At 38.1% G+C, this 23,186-nt stretch overlaps 1 protein-coding gene across 4 annotated transcripts in view; it reads right to left on the bottom strand.

Annotated features, from left to right (window-relative positions):
* The window catches only part of LOC131439146 (putative uncharacterized protein DDB_G0277255), a 70,025-nt gene that overhangs the window by 31,046 nt on the left and 15,793 nt on the right, over positions 1-23,186 (bottom strand). For all 4 annotated transcript variants that reach the window (XR_009231065.1, XM_058609822.1, XM_058609820.1 and 1 more), the window contains exon 2: positions 19,489-21,015. Coding sequence is in view for 3 of the 4 variants with exons in the window: in XM_058609822.1 (XP_058465805.1) it covers positions 19,489-20,683 (1,195 nt within the window). In the remaining variant the exon portion in view is untranslated. The remainder of the gene's footprint in view (positions 1-19,488; positions 21,016-23,186) is intronic.

Below are 23,186 nucleotides of genomic sequence, written 5' to 3' on the forward strand. Positions count from 1 at the left end.
TTCTCATATCAATCTATAACACTTATAACCTACTGAAACAGTTCTCTGATCGGTTAGGTCATGTTTAAAAAAAACGAAGTGAGTTCCATTATTGCAGGTACATCCAGGACCGGAACCCGAGATCCGCTACAATCGAAATCGGTTCGTATTGACATCGCACTCTAAATGACGGTGTAAATTTTTGTTGAATCCGAAAATTTGATGCAGTTTTTGGTAGGACCATAAGAACTTTCAATTGAACCTAAGATTGGGAATAGCGGTTCTGCCATTTCTGACGAAAGTGATTTGATTTGATTGACCGATGCTGATAATGGCTACCAATAGGAGTAGAATTCAGAAAATTTTTGTTCCACCGATTGAGTGATGGTATGAAATTTTTTACACACTTTACCCTATAATTCCGGAAGTCGAATCCGAATGAAATTCAGGAATTCCGTATGGGAAACCTTTCATTTGAATTTTGGATTGTGAAAATCGATTCAGCCCTCTTCGAGAAAGCCTAGTGAGATTAACACAATAATGCACATACATATACACACAGATATTGCTCAGCTCGACGAATTGAGTCGAATGGCATTTGACCAATATTACTAGTCTATTTTTCAAGTGATTGCATATACTTTTTTTCTATATGAGAAAATCAAAAATCAAAATCATTTTATCGTTTTTATGTCTGCTAGATATAACCGAAGCCAAGACAATCTGCCTGGTCTACTCAAAGTTGGGTTTCTTTGTTTTAGTTATATCTGCACGAATAGTAGCAAGGTCGGATAAGTCTACAAGTTTTGCTGATTAATTCCATGCTGATTCCATTTTAAGGATCATAAATACATCTGAAAAATTCGATCAAGAAAGTATTCTTTCTGAATTAAACACGGGAAGATGAATTTATCAGTCATTTCAAATAGGTAGGGGAAGGTGTTCGGTTGCCGGCACCCCACCATAACTTTTGACAGAACGCAGATATCGTCATTCCGACAAATGTCATGTGTGTATGATAGCAGCACGTTCTTTTTGTGCCGAATACCGACGCAAACAGACGCTTGTACTTTTTGCTGCGCTCAAAAAAAAATTTTAATTACGTGAAAACCATCACAAAAAACTTTTTTAAATTGACGCGCTCTTTTTATTTTCGCTGGCTAAACTTATTGTACTAACTGGCATCTCTGGTGATATGCAACACGTGTACAAATTGACAGCTTCAAAAAATCCGTCATATAAGTAAAAACGTTGGTTCCCTGGTTCCGTTATCCATGGCGACTCCAAACAAATCGTGAAAGTCAAGGAAAATGAATTTTAACGCACTGATTAATGCCATTAAACGTTGATTAGTGGACAAGAAGCCAATAAATTCGGCTGCAGTAACGTATTCAATGTCGTGAAGCCGGTGGAAGGCCGGTCAGATCAACACCAAAGGCACCACCATCCAAATCATCGACCAAGAGAGCCAAGACGAAGTCACCATCAGGCAATGAACTACTTTTGTCCAAAACGCCCCCCAAAAGAATAAATTCCGTTTTTTTCTTTGAATAATTGCAGTCTTTACTTATATTTTTCCATTTCTAGCGAAATTTCTTGGGGTGCCGGTAACCGAACACCTTTTTTGAAATGACCAAAATTTATCACTTTACTAAATTGATAGTAAAGTTTTCCCAAACAAATAAATCAACTTAGTTGCTTAATCAGTTGTTAGCGAGGGACTTTAGCTTTCCATTGATGTATATATGTCCGCATAATGTGCACTTAGTCAGAAGTTATAAGTTTAAAATAAAAGGGTGCCGGTAGCCGAACACTAGGGGAGAGATAGAGAGAGACATTACTTCAGATGTATACTTATGGGTCAACAAAATGAGCTTGAACACTACCATTTTACATTTTCCTCTATTTTAAATCAATTACAACACGATTTTAAGACAATTGTATGATTCTGCGAAAAAGACATTCCCTTTCGGTGAAACGTCATTGGGCAAAATTATCCTTCCGCTGAAAACGACATACTCAAAGAACATTACGTACGTATTTTGGCGTAAAAAAAACACACACGGAAGACTGACTGAAAAGCGCAAGCAGTTTATGTTGAACCGCGAGGTTGAACTAGCGGTTCTACATAAACTGTTAATGCACTGATGAGTCGAAAATGAAACGTAAAACAAATGCAAATAGTCATGTGCGCTTAGCACAAACCGGTTCCCTTAAGATACAAAAAATAGTACTCCTAACAGGTACAAAATTTTCAATTTGACCATTTTCTTCGTTTTTTTTTCAATTTTTGGACCGTTTTCCAAAAGTAACAACAAAACAAATTTCAACACTTGAAAAATAGCACTGTCATAGATACTTGGATGTTATGTAAAAGTTCATGTTGCCATCAATATCAATCTTGAAGCTGTACTTAGTAATTCGTAACGAGGAGGACTGCGTGCATCTTCAAAAACTGCTAGATGAATTTGTCGCATGGTGTCGACGAAACCATCTTGTGATCAGCATTGCCAAATGTCAACCTTGGTGTTGTATTGGATGCAAAACTCACACCTGTCGCCTGCATCAGCATCGTTCATCGTTTTTTAATATCTGAAGCAACGAAACAACTCGGATTCGTTTGTTTTGCATTGTTTGAAGGCGTTATACTGTTCCTTAGTGCGGCCATTGCTGGAAAATGCTAGTTTCGTATGAAGTCCATATCAACTCGTTTGGAACTTGCGGATTGAGCGTGTTCAGAAAAGATTTATTCGGCTTGCGTTAAGAGATCTTCCCTGGCAAAATCCGTTGGATCTGCCACCGTACCCTGATCGATGTCGCCTGTTAGGTCTTGACACCATGGAACGACGAAGAAAGATTCAACAACCTGCGTTTATGGCGAAGATTATCAACGTCGAAATCGACTCTCCAAAGATCCTGTCTCTCATCGACCTCCGGGTTTCACAACGAACTCTACGATCAACAGGTTTGCTACAACGAAGATTCCATCGGACATCGTTTGGAGCCAACGAATCTATTGCAGTGTGTGTTCGAACTTTCTCCCTAGTTGAAAATTTATTCGATTCTGGTGAATCATCGCATAAGTTTGTTCAGAAAGTGTCGCAATCCTCGATTTTATAACTTGACCTTATATTCATTAAGACTTTTATTGTCAGATGGAACAAGCAAACAAATAAACAAATCATGAATAGCCAGTGGCGTATCGTCCTCATGTGCACCTCATGCCATACCACATAATCAGTGCACAACCCGTAAATTTTGTCACGGGATGCCACTGTGAATAACTATATATGAAAACATAACTTCAAGAATGAAATTTGTTCCAACGGTCTAAAAACTGGGCGGTTGTCTACCCTATTGCCGAAGCGTCTCGGAGAAACTGATATACTCGCTCTCATAATCGCGTCATTTTCGAGCGAAACATGACCTATAGCTTTATTGTTTGCTAATGGCACTATTCACAGCAAATATTCGCTAGGGTGACGCAATAATTCAGTTCTGAGGATTTCACCATTAATTACTTGTTACGAATTTCATTGCTCCTTGAAACTCCTAGGAAATATCTTAACCTTCGTCGATAAACAAAAATGTTTCCATTAAGTTCCACTATTTTTAAAAGCTTTTACTATTTCGCCATCGCTAATCACTCAAAAAAGTATTTTTTTTACCTCGTTGCCGTGAAGCTATTATTAATTCGACACAGACTGTGACAGAAACTAATCAATCAACGTACGAAAAAGGCCTTCTACAGAACTTTAACAAAATACGACAATTGCTATCAACTAATACCAGAGCTAATTGACAAACTGATTAATATTACGTAACAGTTAGTAACACCTTTACCGAAAGTCACGCCACAGCAAAAGACTAACGTCTCCATTTGGGGCACTCCCAGAAGTCAGCTCACGCTATCACGCGATTGACGGCGGGTTGAGGTGAAAAAGGGACTGACATAAAAATTTAATTTTTAGCTAACATGAATGACGTTTCAGTTTTTGCGCGGCGTATTTCCCACTGTGTTTCGCAGGGTAGATCTCGCATCTTTACAGGGAATTGATAACAATCTCGGTTCCAGCGATTGAAAATCGACATGTTATATGAAGTGGATGAGTCAATTTCGACGAAACTAAAAAATACTACGTAGTTCATTGGTACGCCTACCAGTTCCTACGGAGGCAAGTTTCTAATTCGGCGCGATCAAGGAACTGCAGCCGCTGTGAGTTGCAATCAAGTGTGGTAGTTTTCAATTCGAAGAAGGGGGGTGTGTCTACTGTGAGTTTGATCACCTCACGTATGTACGCATTGGAGGCATGGAAATTAACTAACTGAATGAGTCATGTTCAGAACTGTTCATATTTCACATACTGACTGACGACAGACGGAAATCAAATTGGCCACGAATGATTCATGTGAAACAAACAAACGCATTATGTCCGATTACTGGACAGAAATGAAGTGACTACTACGCCTAAGATTATTCGAAATCGTACGTTGTGGGGTTTGTGAAGAGCTTTTTTTCGATGATTCACTCGACCGAGTTAGAGAAAGCACTTTGAGATTGATACTAAATTGTAACTAAAGTTTCATAGCCGGATGACCTAATAGGTTTTTAATCTCATCAGTCACAGTTCGGAAGTTGAATAACCATTAAAATCAGTTGCTATCTAATTAGTACCCCTCGTAAAAAATCAATGATATATCGTTAGGCAAACAAAAATAACCAGATAAAAATAGAGTGATATTGCAGCTTGTCGCTAAAATCTTATTAATGTATGAAATATTGTATTCTCAAACATTCCATGTAGTAAAATTTATTTCGTTTCATCTGTTGATTGGCAAAACTAACATTTAAAATCGTTGAACAGTCGTTCGCACAGCACGCGAATAGCTCTTGGCTCCTGGAAATTTTTTCTGGCTACCTAGAGTTTCATTGATTTAAGGCTTCAGTCAGTGATTCAGAACCTAGATTTTTACTCACCTGAATTCAGAGCTTATTTTCAGGTTTATAATTTAGTTCCAGATAACAGGTGCAGAAATTAAAGCTATAACTCTAGAACTGTATCCTAATTCTGGATTCTTGAGCTCTTTTCTAGACTAGACTTTGGGGTTGAATTTAGTTTCTTAATTTATGTTCGGAATTCGAATCCATAATTCTGGTTTGGGTTTTCAACTTCAGAATTCAGGATAAGTTTTTGATCTGGATTCTTTCTGAACTAGAATTTAATTTCCGAACAAGAAATAGTGTCATAATCAAATTCCTGAATTTAGAAGAGTTTATTTCCAAAATTTAGAGTTCATCCCCAAAATTTGAACTGGCATGGTGGAACTAAACTAAACTAAACTTGGATTCTAGATTTTAGAATAAATTAATTTTTCTGATTCAGGCTCGAAATTCAAGTGCAAAAATCAGCTCTAGAACTTCTGAATTCTGAAAATGATACATGGCAGCAAACTATTTTGGATACAAAAGCTCCTGCAGTTGCTTTTGTTAACTTTCCTTGGTATATCGCAAATATCATAAAATCGTTGCGATGTAATACCCGATGCAGAAAACATATTTTGGTATTGATTACACTATATTATTCGTACTTTGTTAGGAGTGTATGTATTTAACTAGGATTTGAATTACCGCAAGGTTTACGATGCGAATGATATGCGCATGGTTTTGTCTAAGTTGGTCTATTCTGGTCATAGCAACAATATTGAAATTCTATGGGTAAGCTCGTTAGTGAAGCTCTCAAATTCAGGAATCTGATTTCTCAATAGATCGGAAATTTTTCATAATTTGCTACTTATTGTAACATTGATCGAATATATCAATCCATTGCACTTAATTTCAGTGATTACTCATAAATAATAACCTTAATTTTAACATGTAGGGAAAATTCACAATATCTTGACCAAAATTGAATTATGCTATGCAGACAATTTTTTTTTCAGATGGAATCGTCACTAAATGCTAAAAGTCGCTAAAACATATAAAGGGTTGTTACGGAAAATTTCAAAATCAAAACGCACGAAGTCCAAAACTAAACGCGCTAAGTCGGCGCGAAATTGAAAACTGAAACGCGCGATGTTCGAGTGAAGCGTTAGACAACTATTTTTATACAGGTGATAATTTCCGCAGAACTTGAAAATTCACTTAAATATAATTAAAAAATCTGCATAAGTTTGTCATATGAACGCAATAAATAAGTCCGCATACAACACGTCACTTCGAGAAACCCCATGAAAATGATTGCATTTTTATTCTACATCTTTTTCGATGTTCTCAGTTAAAATAAAAATGCTTATAATTGTGATATTGAAAGAAGTTAAACAGATTTCAGCGAAAACATTTTTTTTGCTTCAACATATTGCTTGGCAAGCATTTCCTTCTTGATAAGAAAAATTTTAAGGTAAACCACATCAGGATGATCTGATTTAATTTCAGTTTCAATTATAATAGAGCCTTCTTCTGTTGTCAGATTTTACTCTGAATGTCTTTCTTTTCCTCCACATCTTTTGCTCTTTTATTTGGATCAGGGGAAAGTCCACTGGAGGTTGTTTCTGTCAAACTTGTTCTCCAGCAGGCATAAAACCTCCTCACCTTTTGCATCAACAGATTACAATCCTACGAATAATACATTTCCCTTAAATCAAGTGCTTCTATAGCAACTAAATCAAATGAGACAATAACATGAGGAAAGATTTTCTGATAAGATTACGTGATAAATGAAAGTCGAAAGAATTGAAACATTTGGTAAATATTCGTTAAACATTTGTTAAATAATACCAATCGGCTCGTTATATCCATAATTAGTTCTAACATAGGGAATTCGAAGAAAAAAATAGAATCGAAGATTACGACGTCGAATGTCTAATTGTAACAATTGCAATTACTCTGAGCAATCGATCTGCGACTGAAGTAGGTCTGCCACAAAACTAGCCTTACAAATATCTCGATGGACAAATAATAAATCGAGACCAATCAGTTTGCAGCGGTCATGGTAACTCGGTAAGTTTAAAGGATATATTCATGAAAGACGTCGGAGAGCTAATCGGATAAATTTGCGTTGAATCGCTTCAATGCATTGGATATCGTTTTGGTAATAAGGTGACCAGATAACCGCAGCATATTCGAGTTGAGTGAACTAAAGCGCAATAAGGAGCTTACAAGCAATGTACATCAGAGATTTTTGTAGTAATGCGAATAATGAATCTAATAGCTTAGAGGTTTAGAACATAGTAAGCTCTATGTGCTCTTTAAAATTTAACTTGGATTCCAGAAGAACACCCAGGTCCTTAACAAACGATGCGCGTTCGAGAACAGTTTGTGAAATATTATTGTCGGATTTGAATACAGAATTTTTGCTACTAAAAGAGATGACGGAGCATCTAGTAGCATTTAAAACCATTTTGAAATATGAAATATGTAAGTCATCGGCAAACGATAGTTTCATACACTTGATCGAAAAATTAAGATGGTTGAGATACAATAAAATTAATAACGGTCCAAGGTGACTTCCTTGAGGAACTCCAGAGGTAACAGCAAATGGTGAGGTTGTACAGGCTCATATTTCCACTATCATTTCATTACCAGTTGGATATGCTCGAAGCGAATTCAAAAATGATCCGTAGATTGACTTGGAGATCGTTATGTGATGATTGATTTTGTCGAACGCAGCAGCGAAATCGATGTATATAGAATCTACTTGTAGTCGTGGTTGTAAAGAAGGTATGATGAAGGAAGTGTAGGTTACTGAAGTTGGGGAAGGAAGCATCAATACTACGGATTGGAATACTATACCCTTGTTCACATAGGATTTCTTTCATATTTCGGGAAAAATTGTATAACGCAAAGAACAATTGAAAATGTTGGATAGTGGAACCAACAAACTATTAGAACAATTTCTTATCACCACGGATGGAATCCCAGAACTTCTTCGTTTCATTTCTTGTCCAACTTCGCTTCGTAAGCCTGTCGTGCAAATTTTGCTTTAAGATGGCGATTTTTATCATACTCAAAATTTATGACCATATTATTGAAGAATAGCAATTCATTTAAGACGTTCTTTGCATTATTGAATGTGTTTTCACTGAGACGATATCTTCCATCAGACATCAATATCCTTGAGTGCGAAAATCTTTCGATTTCTGCATTGGAATGGGAAAACGCAATAGCATATATCGAAAAGTTTTTGTGATTCCTGGTAATAGCTCTGTTGAAATAGCAACTTGTATCACTAGAGATCGAAGAGCATAAAATCTAAATTTTGCCCACTGAACATTTTCTAGAACCGCCTTCTAGCAAATTTTGGTTATATCAAGGTGAAAATTCACCAATTCGGCCAGCTCGACCAATTGCTGAAAAGTTCGCCCATCTTTAATTTTTTAGGGTTTCATAAAACTCACAAGCTTCAAAAATTCGCAGAAAATTTTTTTTTATTCGAACAAATGATTCACAAATGTGGAATGATGTTTTTTTTTTTAATTCGCGCGAAATCCGCGCCATAGCATCAAAATCTTAGCAGAAACCGCACTAAATCCGCAAAAATCGCGAAATTCGCGAAAACCGCGAAATTCGCGCGACCGTAATTACCCTGCATACACGTTCTGTAAATCATCGTCTCTTTTTTAGAAGCAAGTTGTGGTAGTAAACTATAAACGCAGTGTGGTAGTCATATTTTCATTTGGGGCAAATCATCCACTTTTTCTATTTTATGTTCGGTAGATCTCTTGTGGTTTATGTTCTATAATTGTACCAGCTGTAAGAATTATCGCTTTAAAAACCATCCGCAACAACCTTTATTGTGAGCAGACTGAAACTGAGTCGACTGACCTTCCATAACAGCGAAAAACTTAGAGCGAATGAGTAAATGAACAATTTCAGAAATAAACTGCAGAAAACAGAATAAGAATCGATTTTTGCTCCGATTTGGACGAAATTTTTCACACGTTTTCAGTATTTGCGTATATTGTTTTTTTTTTTCAATAACCAAAATGATTTTAAACATTAGGTTTCAGGTCTTTTTGCAATAAACTTCGCAAATTTTCAAGGATACGCGGTTATCAGTTTACAAAATCGAAGATAAAAACTGTCCGAATTACACATGGGATTAAAAAAACCTAGCATCCGGTTCATTCATCATTTAGGCAAGCTGTCAACTAATGAGTTTGATACACTCGTTGGAGATAGACGAATCATTATCATGAGTCAGATTAAACATTTAGCAACCGACACACGCCATTATGAACTTTGCTTAAGTCCGCTATCAATCGGCCCGTCGTAGTACTGCTAAAAGAACATGGAGGTTCAAATGTTCGTCATTCGTTTCGGCGCAAATAGATATCGTTATCAAATTCTGGCTACAAATGATGGTTTCCGTCGCTATGAGCCATTCATTTTTAACCGGATATGAGGAAATATCAATTACACGGCTCGTACAAGCTCCATTCGATAAAAATAAAAGTGTGTAGACACGTTGATTGCTACGACCAAACTTATCAAGGTTATGTCCAATTTCATTCATAAATTTCCATCCGATAGTCCAATCTACTACGGAATGCATTACATGTAGCAACTTGAACTCGTTTGATTGTGACAAATTGGGTAAATTTCTGTCAATCAACTAGCTTCGGCAGGCAGCTGTCGGTTTGACAACATTAGAAGAAAAACAATAATTCAATCAACGCTCAAATTAAAATAATGGTAACTGTATACTGGACTCCAACAACGAAAAGCACAGCTCAAGCACTGCTTTGGAGGGCTTGAGAAAATGTCTCTGCTTGACCAGTACCATGTGGTTAGTGTTGTTGGTGATGTTATTGTTGTTATCTTTGGCCAAGGGGTTAGATTCGTCGTCTGTGGCATTATTTGATTAAGTAATTTCTTCCTACCGACTGACGACACACAGCACTGCGTTGGCTTATCAGTTTCTGGGAAGATCTACTGGGCTGTTAATTCAATTCAGTCCAATGAAATCTTCCCATCTAAGATGTATCAACCGGTTGGGTGAGGACTTGTTTGTGATATTTTACTTTCATCATTATGCACAATTAGATTAAGTATCAAAAACACAGATGGTTGACCTGAATCTGATCAGGAACGTATGCATTTGGCTTTCTCGACGATTGATTCTGCTTTAAGTTCGAAATTGAAGACATCACTCATCGGTCATTAGTTTACTTGATTTGTCACGATGAATTTTCATTCACAACCATTTCAACAATTAATGTTGTAGTTTTATTGTTTTTTGAGTGGACAATCGATTTTCTAAAATTCCTTAAACATCATTTCTAAACAATCGACAGTTTCCGAATATCAACGATTTTAAGAAAGTGCATGCAAAAAAAAAATTCAAATAAGTCTTGAGTCAAATTGATATCTTCAGCCGCATAAAATAAATGGTTTGTCATTATAAAGACGTATTCGAATTTTCATCTATATTGGAGTATGTAAAGTCTGATGACCCTTTTCCGGAATTTCTTGTGTTGCTTCATCTTTTTGCTGATAACAATTACAATCTACAATTTTATCAATTGTAAACTGTACTGTTATATGAAATAATCAATTTGGTAATTTAGAGGTTAAAATAATCCCCACACACAGCAAATACCCAATTTCGCTTGTTTTTACTTTTCGTCTCCGATACTGACTAAAGCAGATTTATCTTGTTGTTTATCGGTGTGTAGATGATTTCTTGCCTAATTTTGAGCAAGGCTTACCATAGCTAATTGTCGTAAGTGATCACCGATTTTACTGGGTACATTGAGTTCTAAGTGAGAATCAGATAAGAAGGTATAGGTTTCCTTAAGCCCGTGCGTAATAATCGCACTCTTTACAGGACACGACGCTTTTTGTTCGATGGAAGGAATCTATCATTACTTAGATATGTTTTTTTTTCGAATAACTTCATCGGATTCTTCCTTAGGAAGACCATGTACACGTACTTCTGTATAACCATCTTTCAAGTACACTCGAATGTTGTATTTGACGTTCTCGTACTCCAAATAGTTTACATTAAGGTGTCAATGTTTTGGGGTCCTTTGCACATTCGTTAAACGTTTAGAGTTCAAAAGTTTAGTCACCTCAAAAAAGTTCCTAGGCAAAATTAGAGCTAAATCGGATATGGGTAAGAGTCTGCGGTTTCACATTAAATCTGTTTGTACTTAGACATGCATGGCTCAACCTTTTAGACAAGCGTATATTACATTGCGCTATATGTGGTTCGCAAGGGACGTTTTGATAATGCGATACGATTATTCTGATCGATATTCTGCAAATACTTTGCTTTCGATGTAAATAACACGAACATTGTTAAACATCGAAGGAATATAATAATTCAGGCCTTTTCAGGGCTTATAATTCGATACCAAAGAACTTATTATGACATTTGCTTCCATGGAATTAAGCTAATCTACAGTAAAATCACAACTTAAATCTTCTAGTGGTGTAATAAAAAAACGTGCTTAATCCACCTAGCAGTGAGATGATACCTTTTTTTATCAATCCGCATGTGTTTTTTGCATGAATTTTCTTCGGTGTTACAATGATCCAAATGATACATACTACATAATATCTTAAAACTAAAACTTTGATGAGAGAAAACTAATACTAAATATTCTATTCTAGTTACTAGAACGAATCGTGACAGATAACTGAGAAACAGCTTTTTTAGAACATTACGAGAATGATGAAGGTCAAATACATTGGAACAATTAGTTAGTTCTAGATGAGGGTATTCTAAGAAATGGGTGGAAACGAAAAGTACGGCGATGAATATCTAAGTGTAAGCCATTTCGCCGAAAGGGTTTGCGACTTTGCGCGAAATGACTTATTCGGCGAAACGACTTTCGGCGAAATGGCTTTCGATTATATGACCCGCTCTCGCCAAAAACGAACCGTGCTAAAACCGATCAGAGGTAAAATGTCATGAAAAAGGATGCTGTACACAGTCTTTTTGGTACTTAGAAACAATTGTATGTAACAGTAATCGTGTTTCACGTTGCTCCCAAGCATTCAATTTTCATACAGCGCTCAAAACTCCTACTGCTGGAGGAATAGGGGGAAAAGTCGCGTAAACAAAAATATCGATATCTTCGTGAAAAATTAACGGATTTTAACACTCTATGGCTTGTTGGATAGCTATTACCGTGCGGAATCTAAGTCTCGAAACATATTCTCTTTTTAAGGTCAATTGTAACAGATATTATCAAAAAACTGAAAATTTTGACATAAAACTTCGTTGAACTCGAAAAGTAAACATCCAATCGCAAAACCATTCAATAGCGTTCAGGTCCAGTCATCTCTGAGATCTCGACCACTTTGTTGACAACACGCATACACACACGGACATTTGCTCAGTTCGTCGAGCTGAACTTTTAACCGAGAATTCATCACCAACGACGAACTCGAGACTGTATAAGCAATATTACTTGGAAAAATTATGCCAGCTTTTATTTAGCTTTTCAACGACACTTCTCAACACTTCACAAATCCAATCGAACAGCATTGAGCTATGATTAAGCGATAATTGACGAAAACAACTCAAGGCGCCACACGGATAGCTGGCTGTAAGAAATGGTTAGTTTAGTGGGCTTATCCGAATAAACTACCATTTTTACAGAGTACTATCACTTGTATTTTTGCTGAACCACATTTTCAAGAATTAGAGCTTAACCCAAGAAAAGTCTTCTTTTAGGTGTCCGGGATTTTAACCTGACAACACTTTCAGTTTCAAATATTTATTGAAGTTTTTATAATTGTTTCAAAGCGACTAACATATAACTAACTAAGCAAAAATCGTAGCCTAATGTGTAAATTCGTTTATAATGTTCAAACCTGTTGCTGCGGTTTCCTATTTTCGCTCCGAATCAACTTATCGAACTTATCCAGCGTAGGTCGATCGATATTTTTTTCAATCCCCAGTTTTCATACCGCATTCTTCCCAGTACTATATTAAATTTTAATTCAGCGCTATTAAAATCGAATGCAATTCCATTAAATAAAAAAAAACAAATTGTCAGAAGGAGGCTAATCAATCGCAGTAAATTGAACTCCGGAGAACATGATATGATCCTCCGTGGGTTCATTTTATTTCCTGATAAACAGTGGGCGTACCTTTCTGGAAGGTAAGTCGTGTGTGCTGCAATCACATAGTTGTCCCACGTAACGCTGAATTTCCTATCAACGTGGGATAAACTTGCGTGTAATTGCGCGAACGGTGCGTGTTTATTTTGAAGCTTCGCGCCATATATCCGCATATCACTGGAACGCTGTTCGCGTGTTTCCACTTGACCTTGATATTCTAAGAAGTGAGTTGTTTGCGACCAGATATGCAATGACTACACCAACACCGTTTTATGACTGCTAGCTCCGACTGCGTGTGGTTCGAGTTTCACTTTTGATGTCAAGAAACTAATGATTCTTGAAAGTAAATTTTTCGTACCGTGTTCTCGCTGGCGGAAAACCTTCACCAATGCTGCAGTGCCAGTCCCATTCAAATCGTTAAACGAAGGATGAAAATTCCGCTTTCGTTGCAACTACCGCTGAAAGGATATCGATTTTCTGCACCGCCCTCGCAGTACAATGGAAACCAGAAACCAGTTACAGAGTCTCCGCGCGCATGAATGTGATGCGAGTTATTTGGGCTTCTTCGAAGAAAACGACATCATACTGAAGCCTTTGACAAGGGTCATCATTTCTTTTTTCGATCGATGGAACCTATCAAAGACGACGGGTGGATCGCCTCGGAATGCTTCATTAAAAAATTGTTCCAATCTCTTTTGTGATTCCGTTCTTTCGTGGAATCTGCATTTCATCCGTAATTAAGCGATGAAGTTCGGATGGTTACTTCTTTCCTTCCATCACAGCACTTTTTTAATCGCATACCGAGTTGTCATCAACCGGAAAGCAGTGCGATATTCGCATATAAATAAAATTTATAATCTGCAATGTGTTTTTTTCATTGATGGCATCATCCCCCATTGAAATAAAATTACTCTTTTGTGTGCATTGCATTGCCGGGGATTCGAAGTAACTTTTCAATTAGGTTTCAAATTTCTTGCTGAGTGCTTTCTCGAGCATCATTATTTTGTTAGAGTAATCAAGGATTATTCAATCCTAACATCAAGATTAATCAAATTCTTATGATCTTATGACCACGTCAATCCATCGACTAATCGTGACTATCGCTCACACGTTTTCGCTGCGCTAGCCGCTAATTCGTGTGTGTGCGTGTGAGTGTGCATAAAAGCAAACAATTAAACAAGGTACAAATTGGAAAGTGATTACCAGGAATTCATACTTTGCAAAAATGGAATCGAACGACACAAAAAAAACCGTCCACACGCGGTTCAAGTTTCCGCAACCGAACAGAACGGTATAGTTAATATAACGGTTCCAAAACCGAGGAAGAAGTCAGCAAAGGTGACACCAATTAATTTGGTGACCGTCTTTCATTCTTGCTGACGGTAGGTTTCGTACCTACACCGTCGGTTTAGGTAATGGGACACGAAAAACGAATTCAACACCGACCCCTGCTCTGATTATTTCTTTAATCACATTTTGGCGAGTACAATTTATTGCTCTTCACAACAAAAACAATATGAGCGCGGTTGCTACTGGAAGAGGTACGGTTATTATGATACATGTTTTCTTTCTGATAACGGTTTCATTTGAAGTAACTGCAAGAGAAAAAATTTGCTACATTGTCGAAAAAATCAAGAGAAAAGGCGTTTGTGGTATGTGTGCTGGTTTTGCTTTTTTTTTTTGGTTGTTTGACATTGAGCTCTGGTCTTGTAGAACGAAGTTAACGATTGACTGGAGCAATTGTTATTATGTTCGTTGATGTATTCAACCTAAAAAGCTAAATACAAAATGAAAATCTCACACTTTATCGAAACATCCGTACTCAACCAAAACACAGAATCGGGATGTCTAAAGACTGTCCCGGAAAGTATGGCCGCACTTTATTTCGCTGTAAATAATTCACAAGCGTTAGATATTCAAATTTTATTCGACATGCTGATGATATTAGACTACAACAACAGAATATTATTCTCAACATTTGCTACTTAGTCATTGAAGACTAGCTGGCGCACCTTCTTGCGAACGTTCCTCATAAAATTCTGTACAGACTTCTTGGCGACAAGTTTTGACACTTTTTTCCAATCTTTTTCGAACTGTTGAATGGTTTCGGCTGCCGAGACATGTTTCCTAAGATGTGCCTTCGGTATACATTTTTGGTAGTATACCATTCAACCGTTGATTTCGAGTAGTGGCAAGAAGCAAGATCTGGCCAGAAGACAACAGGATCCTTGTGGCTTCGAATCATGGGTAGAACATTCCTCGATGTATATTTCGCTGTTCATTGAAGCAGTGGGTTTCGAAATCTTACCGCAGCTACAAATTGCTTGCCAGACCATAACTTTCTTACCACATTTTTCGACTTCAATCGATGTCTCGGACTGGTTTAACACTTGTCCTTCTCGCATCGTCTAATATTGTGGTCCCGGCAAGGATTTGTAATCGAGTTTCACGTAGGTTTCGTCTTCCATGATTATGCAGTTCAAATTTCCAGCAAGAATCGTATTGTACAGCTTTCGAACCCTCGACCTGATCGATGCTTCTTGTTTAGGACTACGTTTTGGTTGTTTCTGTTTCCTATAGGTTCGAAGATTCAAACGTTCTTTAGCACGAAGAACATTTGACTTCGAAGTTCCCACTTTTTTGCCCACATCCCGAACTGACAACTCCTTCTTTTGCTCGAACGCCTTCAGTATACGATTATCCAACTGAGGGTTAGCAGGACGTTGTTTTTGACTCGTTTTCGGTTTATCCTCAAAGGTGTTATCCTCACCGAACTTCCTGATTGCATTTCGCACGGCTTTTTCACTTACTCCTTCCAGTTTTGCTATCTTTCTCAGTGACAGTCCGCGTTCTGTGCACCATTTGTACACAATTTTTCAACGTTGTTCTGCTGAAAGTCCACGCATTTCGAAACAAACTAATGAAAACGAATAAACAACTGCACACGTGGTTAGAGAAAAGTGTGAACAACAGGACGCAGCCATAAAAGTTGTCAGATTCTGAACCATTGCGAAATGGCAGCGGTTTATGGTTGCGTCCATACTTTCTGGGAAAGTCTTTATATATAAGAGCGGTAAAAATCAACGTTTTTTTGTCGGTTACGTCACTTATACCACCATATCTCCGGAACCAGAAGTCGCAGACATTTGATCATCGAACTTGATCAATGGCTTAATAGTAGCTTTCAAACGAGCCTAAGCTTATTACAATCGGTTTAGCCATCTCCGAGAAACTTGCGCGGTAAACAAACAATGCGTTTTGTCAGTTACGTCACTTATACCATTATATCTCCGGAACCAAACGTCATAGCCATTTGATCTTCGAACTTGATCAACGACTTAACAATAGCTTTCAAACAAGCCTAGACTTGTTAAAATCGGTTCAACCATCTCCGAGAAACTTGCGCGGTAAAAATACACGTTTTATCGGTTACGTCATTTATACCATCATATCTCCGGAACCCAAAGTCACAGCCATTTGATCTTCGAACTTGATCAATGGCCCGACAGTAGCTTTCAAACGTGCCTAAGTTAGTTAAAATCGGTTCAACCATCTCTGAGAAAATTGAGCGGTAAAAATGTCTTCGAAAAGTGCACACACACACACACACACACACACACACACACACACACACACACACACACACACACACACACACACACACACACACACACACACACACACACACACACACACAGAGAGAGAGAGAGAGAGAGAGAGAGACATTTTCCGATCTTGTCGAACTGAGTCGAATGGTATATAACACTATGGGTCTCCGAGTCTCCGTTCGAAAGTCGTTTTTTTCAGCAATTCTAATACCTTTCTATAGAGAAAGGCAAAAAGGATCATTTTTTTCCTCAATGCCGTTTTTCTACGTCATATTTCAATAAAACTAATTATGGACTTAATCACAGAAAGCCACTTCGCATAGTTCGTTTTTATTTTTTCAAACATTGATCCATACTTGAAAAGGCATATATTAACAGTTTTACACAGAAGACAATTATTTTACAGTTCCACACTGAAAAAAAACCTACACCTAATAAAATACATATACAAAAACCAATTTTAATCCACCTAGTGGTGTAATGATGCCTTTCTCATATTACTTATATTTTCAAAAACAACACTAGAAGATTCAGTCAAGTTTAATTTTTTGAAGCTTGAATAAAATCAAAAACTTTCTACCATCACTAAACAGTTATGTCAACTTAATATAGATTTAAATGTGGCAACCCTGCACGCTACACAAAATTGAACAAAGCATGCTGTGTGCTATGCGAGTGCGTTTTCTTCTTCTTTCGTACCAGCATCTACCGGTACGTACCGATTTTGCATCAATTTGTATGACAGTTTGAAAGATTTGATACTCATTGCCCTATAATTTCGGAACCGGAAGTCGGATCTGGATGAAATTGCACAGTATCTTTTACGACAATGAAACCAATTTGTGAAAATCGATTTAACCGTTGCTGAAGAATCGAAGTGAGGTCCGTTTTTGGAGCTTTTTTCACTATTACCGGTGCGTTCAGTTGCGGAAACCGGGCACTAGTACTCTCAAAGTAGATTTATGCATCCAACAACTAACAAGGTCTGCCAACAAGATGAATTTACAAGTAAATTTTATACATATGTGCTTGTGAAAAAATCCTCATGAAATTGAACATTTTTACTAATCTCACTATAACACCGGAATCGGAAGTCGGATTTGGATCAATTTTTCGAAGACTTTTTGAAGAATCTTAAGACCTTTCATTGCATCTTTGTTTGTAAAAATCGGTTGAGAAATTTCCGAGAAAATTGAGAGCGCATTTTCTCATAGATTTGCACATATTGCGTTGTAATACCGGAACCGGATGTCGGATAAAAATAAAATTTAGTAGCGATCTATGCGACTATAAAACCTTTCATTTGAATCTAGGCTTGTGAGAATCGGTCGCGCCATCTCTTAGAAAAGTGGGTGACATTTTTTCCAATTTTTTGGTGCATATCACCCTATAATTCCGGAACCGGCAGTCGGATCGGGATAAAATTCAATAGCGATCTATGGGGCCATAAGACTAATCAAGAATTTCAGAATCACAGTTTGTGAAAATCGGTTCAGCCTTCTCTGAGAAAATCGAGTGACATTTGTCACATTCACACATACATAAATACATACATACACACACAGACATTTGCTCAGTTCGTCGAGCTGAGTCGAATGGTATATAACATTCGGCCCTCCGGTCCTTGGTTAAAAAGTCGGGTTTCACAGTGATTGTATTTTTTTTGTTTGGAATAAATTCCTAATATAATAATATTTTTAACCATCTATTTTTCTAAAACTCAATAAATTAACACGGTACAGACGATCTGAAAATTTTAATAACAACAAAGATTATTAAGAAAAGCATTGCTTTCGAATTACTACTTATTTCAAAGAACTTACTGGATAAGATATGGATTAAATAGATTTAATTTGCAATCAATTTTGAAAGTATTGCAACTGCATCGAAATGATGACAAATGCTAGAAACGGAGTAAGCATCATGATCCTTTGGCGAAACAGGGAGCTTGCATAGACCCAAAAAGCCACCCGTAAAACATCGACCCGTTAGACTAGTGCATAGCAGTTCGCGTTAATCTGCTAGTTTCGTGATTTAGACTTCGGGTTCTAATAGTTTCAGGTTTGATTGCTACCTGATTTTTTTTCTATCTCTTAGGCTGAACTACTAAAGACTAATTTCGCACCAAATCGTATTCGGAATTGGCTTTCTGGACATGTAAACTTTGTCACAAAAAGCCACATAATTCTCGTTTTTTTTCAAAATTGATCTAGACTGCCTTTTTTACCAATTTGTTGCAAATGGTTCTACGATCAATCGATTTTCTAGTCCATTCATTCTCTGACTATTCTTTAATATCTACCTTACAGTAGTCAATATTGCCACCAACAATGAAAGCATTGAGTGACCTTTTCCGTAAATTTCAACAAGATACATGTTTGATGTTCGAAGCGTTTCAAAAACGAAAACCAATAGTGAACGTAACATCATCAATGCGAAGCAGAAAACTCAAGATTGCAGCCTCTCGATTCGTTTGCAATCAATGACTACATCCATTAATTCAATTACAGCTCGAAACCGCATCGGGTAAATACGGTTTCATCAATGACAACCAACATCGCCAGTAGCTATTGAATCACATATTGTGAAAAATCTTTTTTTTTTGCGGTGGGGATCGATCATGAATGAGCGGAACAGATGTCAATGGTGAATTATATTCCTACAAAAAATAACACGAAACACACGTTGTAAAGCTAGCGAAACCACGATTTGCCCCGGCACGTTTCGAAGCTATCGTTTTACCACGCGTCGTGCTGTTTGCCAACGGCGAGGGCGACCTGTTCCCAACATGACGGAAAAGTACGAAACAAAAATAAAACGCCCACTCACCTTTCTCACTACCCGGCGTGGTGTTCAGAATCTTTTCCTCCGTCTCTCCGATAGAGCTTTGCTTCGCTGATGCAACCGCACATCGAGGACATTCTCCGACGCTGAAAGGATGCTCCTCATTACTACCACAACCGGGACCATTATTGCTGGTGCTGTTGTTGTTATTGTTGTTGGTCAGATTCAAATCACTCAATTTATCACTCATTTCACAAACGGTACTGGCCGTTAGCATCAAACTGGGACTTACTGGGCCTGGACTGGTGGAAGGAACTGCGGTTGATATAGGTTTGAGTAGTAATTGCTGTTGTCGCAAATGCTGTTGATGCTGCTGCATAGTACGAGTCAATACGTTGGCATTGTTACTCGCGATGTCAGTGACCATACTGACAGGATAAGACGTAGTAGCAACCGAAGGTGCTGTCGTGACCGTCGCCAACAGGGAAGACGTTGGACACGTCCACGATGGCATATGGTGATGATGGTGGTGGTGATGATGATGAAGATGATGATGATGCAGCAGATTATGATGATTGTTCAGAATATCACTTATCAAAGCAACATCATTGTTGTTTGCACAATCACTCGCTGCAGCAGATGAAGCGGTTGCTCTCGTTTCTGCGGTCGTGCTTGTTATCACTGAATGAATGTTGTTAATAATCGGTTCATTGTTGTTGACACTATCGTTATTGCAATGGCAGCCACATCTTGATGCGGTGGTTTGGGTCTGACTGTTATTACCCCCACCGTACACGTTTTCTGAAGACAATAAGGAACTTCCGCTACTGGTACTGTTGGTAGTCAAAGTAACATTTGATGTAGAACTGCTGTTTAGAAAGCAACCACATTTTGGTGGTTCCATCGGTTCCGATCGCTCTGAATCAGCATCTAACTGAGCTGCCACCGTTGTAGCCGTTTGTGACTCTTCACCACTATCCGCCGATGTAGCCTCTTTGCTGGGTTCCATCATCAGCATACAGATCTTTATGACCAAACTACTACTGCTTCTTCTACTGCTAGCAGACTCCTGCTCATCTGAATCGTTTTCGACACACTCACCGCCGTCCGGCCAACTGCCAACTGCCAACGACGATGCAACCGTCGACGATTGATGCTGGCGTTGCGTTTGACACGGTTCCGTCTGCACTTGGTTCTCTTGCTGTTGCTGCAGTTGTCGGCGACTATGCCTAGTCCCCATGAGAGGTTGTATCACACTTCACTTCGGAAGTTTACTCTCGCAATCTTCCCGGTATTTCAGCTTCGCGCCAACCTTCCTCGACGAGTGATTTTTTTTCAAGAAGAAAAAAATACCTGCTCTCCTTCTCCTTCGTTGCTTTTCTTCGTCGGTCGTCGTCTTTATTGTCTATTTTTGTTTTTACTTCGTATTCGCATTCGATTTCTTCGACTGAACTACGGGGAACTCGTTCTTGTCCTTCAGATCCTCATTTACTGATTCCGTTCGATGGACTCGTCGGTCGTGTTTATGTCGGATTGTCGTTTCGTCCAACGGCCAGGGTGGCAATTTTTTTCCTAGAACGAAATTAAGTTTTATTAGATTTCTGGTGAATTCCGTTATTTTCGATGTTGTTGTTGCTTGACAAGGGTATTATTTGTGTTTGTTTACTGCACTCATTTCGACAGTGTGAAGAAATGAGGCAGGGAAAGAAACAGCAAATAGAAGCAATCACGACGGAAGGATGAAAGGAGTTCGAAAAGCTGGTTCATAATCAACTCCTTATGCTACTTGGTAAGTGATGAATAATAGTAAAGCAAGATTTTCGGAAGTTACAAAATCTTAATAATCAACCAATCAGATTTTTTTTATGCAACCAAAAGACGGTAAACTTGATAAATGTTTCCCATGCCGGCAAAGGCTGCGATAACCCAAATTTGCGTTAACTGGCTGTTGGCAATAAAATGTCTAAGTACTTCTCGTGAACGTGCTGCTAGCGTGATTCCGAGCATGCAAGCGCAAATTGACCTCTTTTGTCACTTTTCCACACAATACGAAGGCCGGCCGACATCTTCACGCATCCGAACTGCATTGGAAGTAGCTTTCCGAATGACGAATCATGCCAAGTAGAAATGAAAACGAAGAAGACACACTCGAATGAGGTCAACAAGAGCTGAGCGCAATAAGTGGATTGAAGTCGAAGGACGCGTTTTTGGATGAGAACTGTAGGAAGTATCCAACTGCTTTCAATGGAAGTACGCAATTACAGAACCGGTGAACTGTTCTTCATAAACGATTATAGAACCCCGGAAAATTCGGAAGAATTCTACTCATCGTTTCACAATTCAACAGCTGCTGAATGCAGAGGACGGACTGTCAACCGCAAAAACTGGGTAGACTAATTTGTCTTTCCATTTAATTCTCATTAGGTGCAGGTACACGGAACTACAATTTCACCATAATGATATACGGCTTATCATTCGTTGTCATGAATGGGCTTCTTTCCAGTGAACTGCGACACTGCGAAACCACAAACCATTCGAATTATTTCGTTGGAATTTGTTTGGTTTGCCTACTCTTCTGATTCCGGTTTTCATTACCGGAGACACTACGGGGAAAAGGTGATTACCTCACGCGCAATGACTGTGAGCCATTACATTTCACCCAACGCAACCGTCTTTTGTTCGGAGTTGCAGGGAAGCAACAATTCCATTAATATTCAATTCGGTCGGGTACTCACCGGGTGGTGAGTACCGAAAGATACAAACGCAATTCAGTAATTAAAACTTCACGCACTCGCACGTTCAACGCATACGTGATTAAACAGGGTCTACACGACCGAATAATAAACCAACAATAAAAGGATATCGAAAGACAAACTGCAGAATTTCTCGCGTTGTCATGAAAAATTGATTTTGCGTAACTACATGCAGGGTGACAAGTGAATTGCCGATTTCAATTTCCCGGTTTTTTATGGTTTTCCCGGTGCGCGAGACAAAAATTTCCCGGTTTTTAGAACAGACTCAAATCGCCTATGTTCAGTATTTTTTTTGAATATTTATAGAAATCCCATATCTAAACGAACATCGAGAGTTGAGAAATAAAGTATTTTTTGGGTATCTCGATTTAGAAATAGGAAATATTCATTATAACAAGTGTACATAACAATGGGAAGAAGTCGTTCTTGGCTTTCTCATATAGATAAGTTATGCAATCACTGCGAAAACCGATTTTGGAACCAAGGCTCGGAGGGCTAAGTGTCATATACCATTCGAATCAGTTCGTAAAGATCAGAAATTGTGTATGTATGTATGTATGTAACGTTTTTGAGCGACCAATTTTCTCAGAGATGGTTGAACCGATTTTCTTGTGGTCCCATACGAATTTCATCCGGATCCGACTTCCGGTTGGGAAAAGGGTGAACAGGTGGAGATCTGCAGAGTGAAAATACAGGCTCTAATCTTGATTAGAAACTGTTTCTTCGGTTCGACAGCCTCCTTGTATCGATTATATGATTTTGAGTGCTATTTTATTAATTACGCTCCCAGCGAAACGCTGAGCCACAGGACTTTCAAAACGTTTTTGTTTAAGTATGGGGATTTGCTTAATAGAAGATTCAAGATTTATATAATCCTTGGAACGACGTTCAAAAATCTCATATACAATTTGTCTAAATATTCATCTTTAGAACCAACAGTACCACCCAGCTCAATGTACTCTATTTGTGTTTTGTCAGAAGTACCATCAG

This window comes from Malaya genurostris, chromosome 3 (genome assembly GCF_030247185.1).
Source record: "Malaya genurostris strain Urasoe2022 chromosome 3, Malgen_1.1, whole genome shotgun sequence".
In the NCBI taxonomy this organism is placed as follows: Eukaryota; Metazoa; Arthropoda; class Insecta; order Diptera; family Culicidae; genus Malaya; species Malaya genurostris.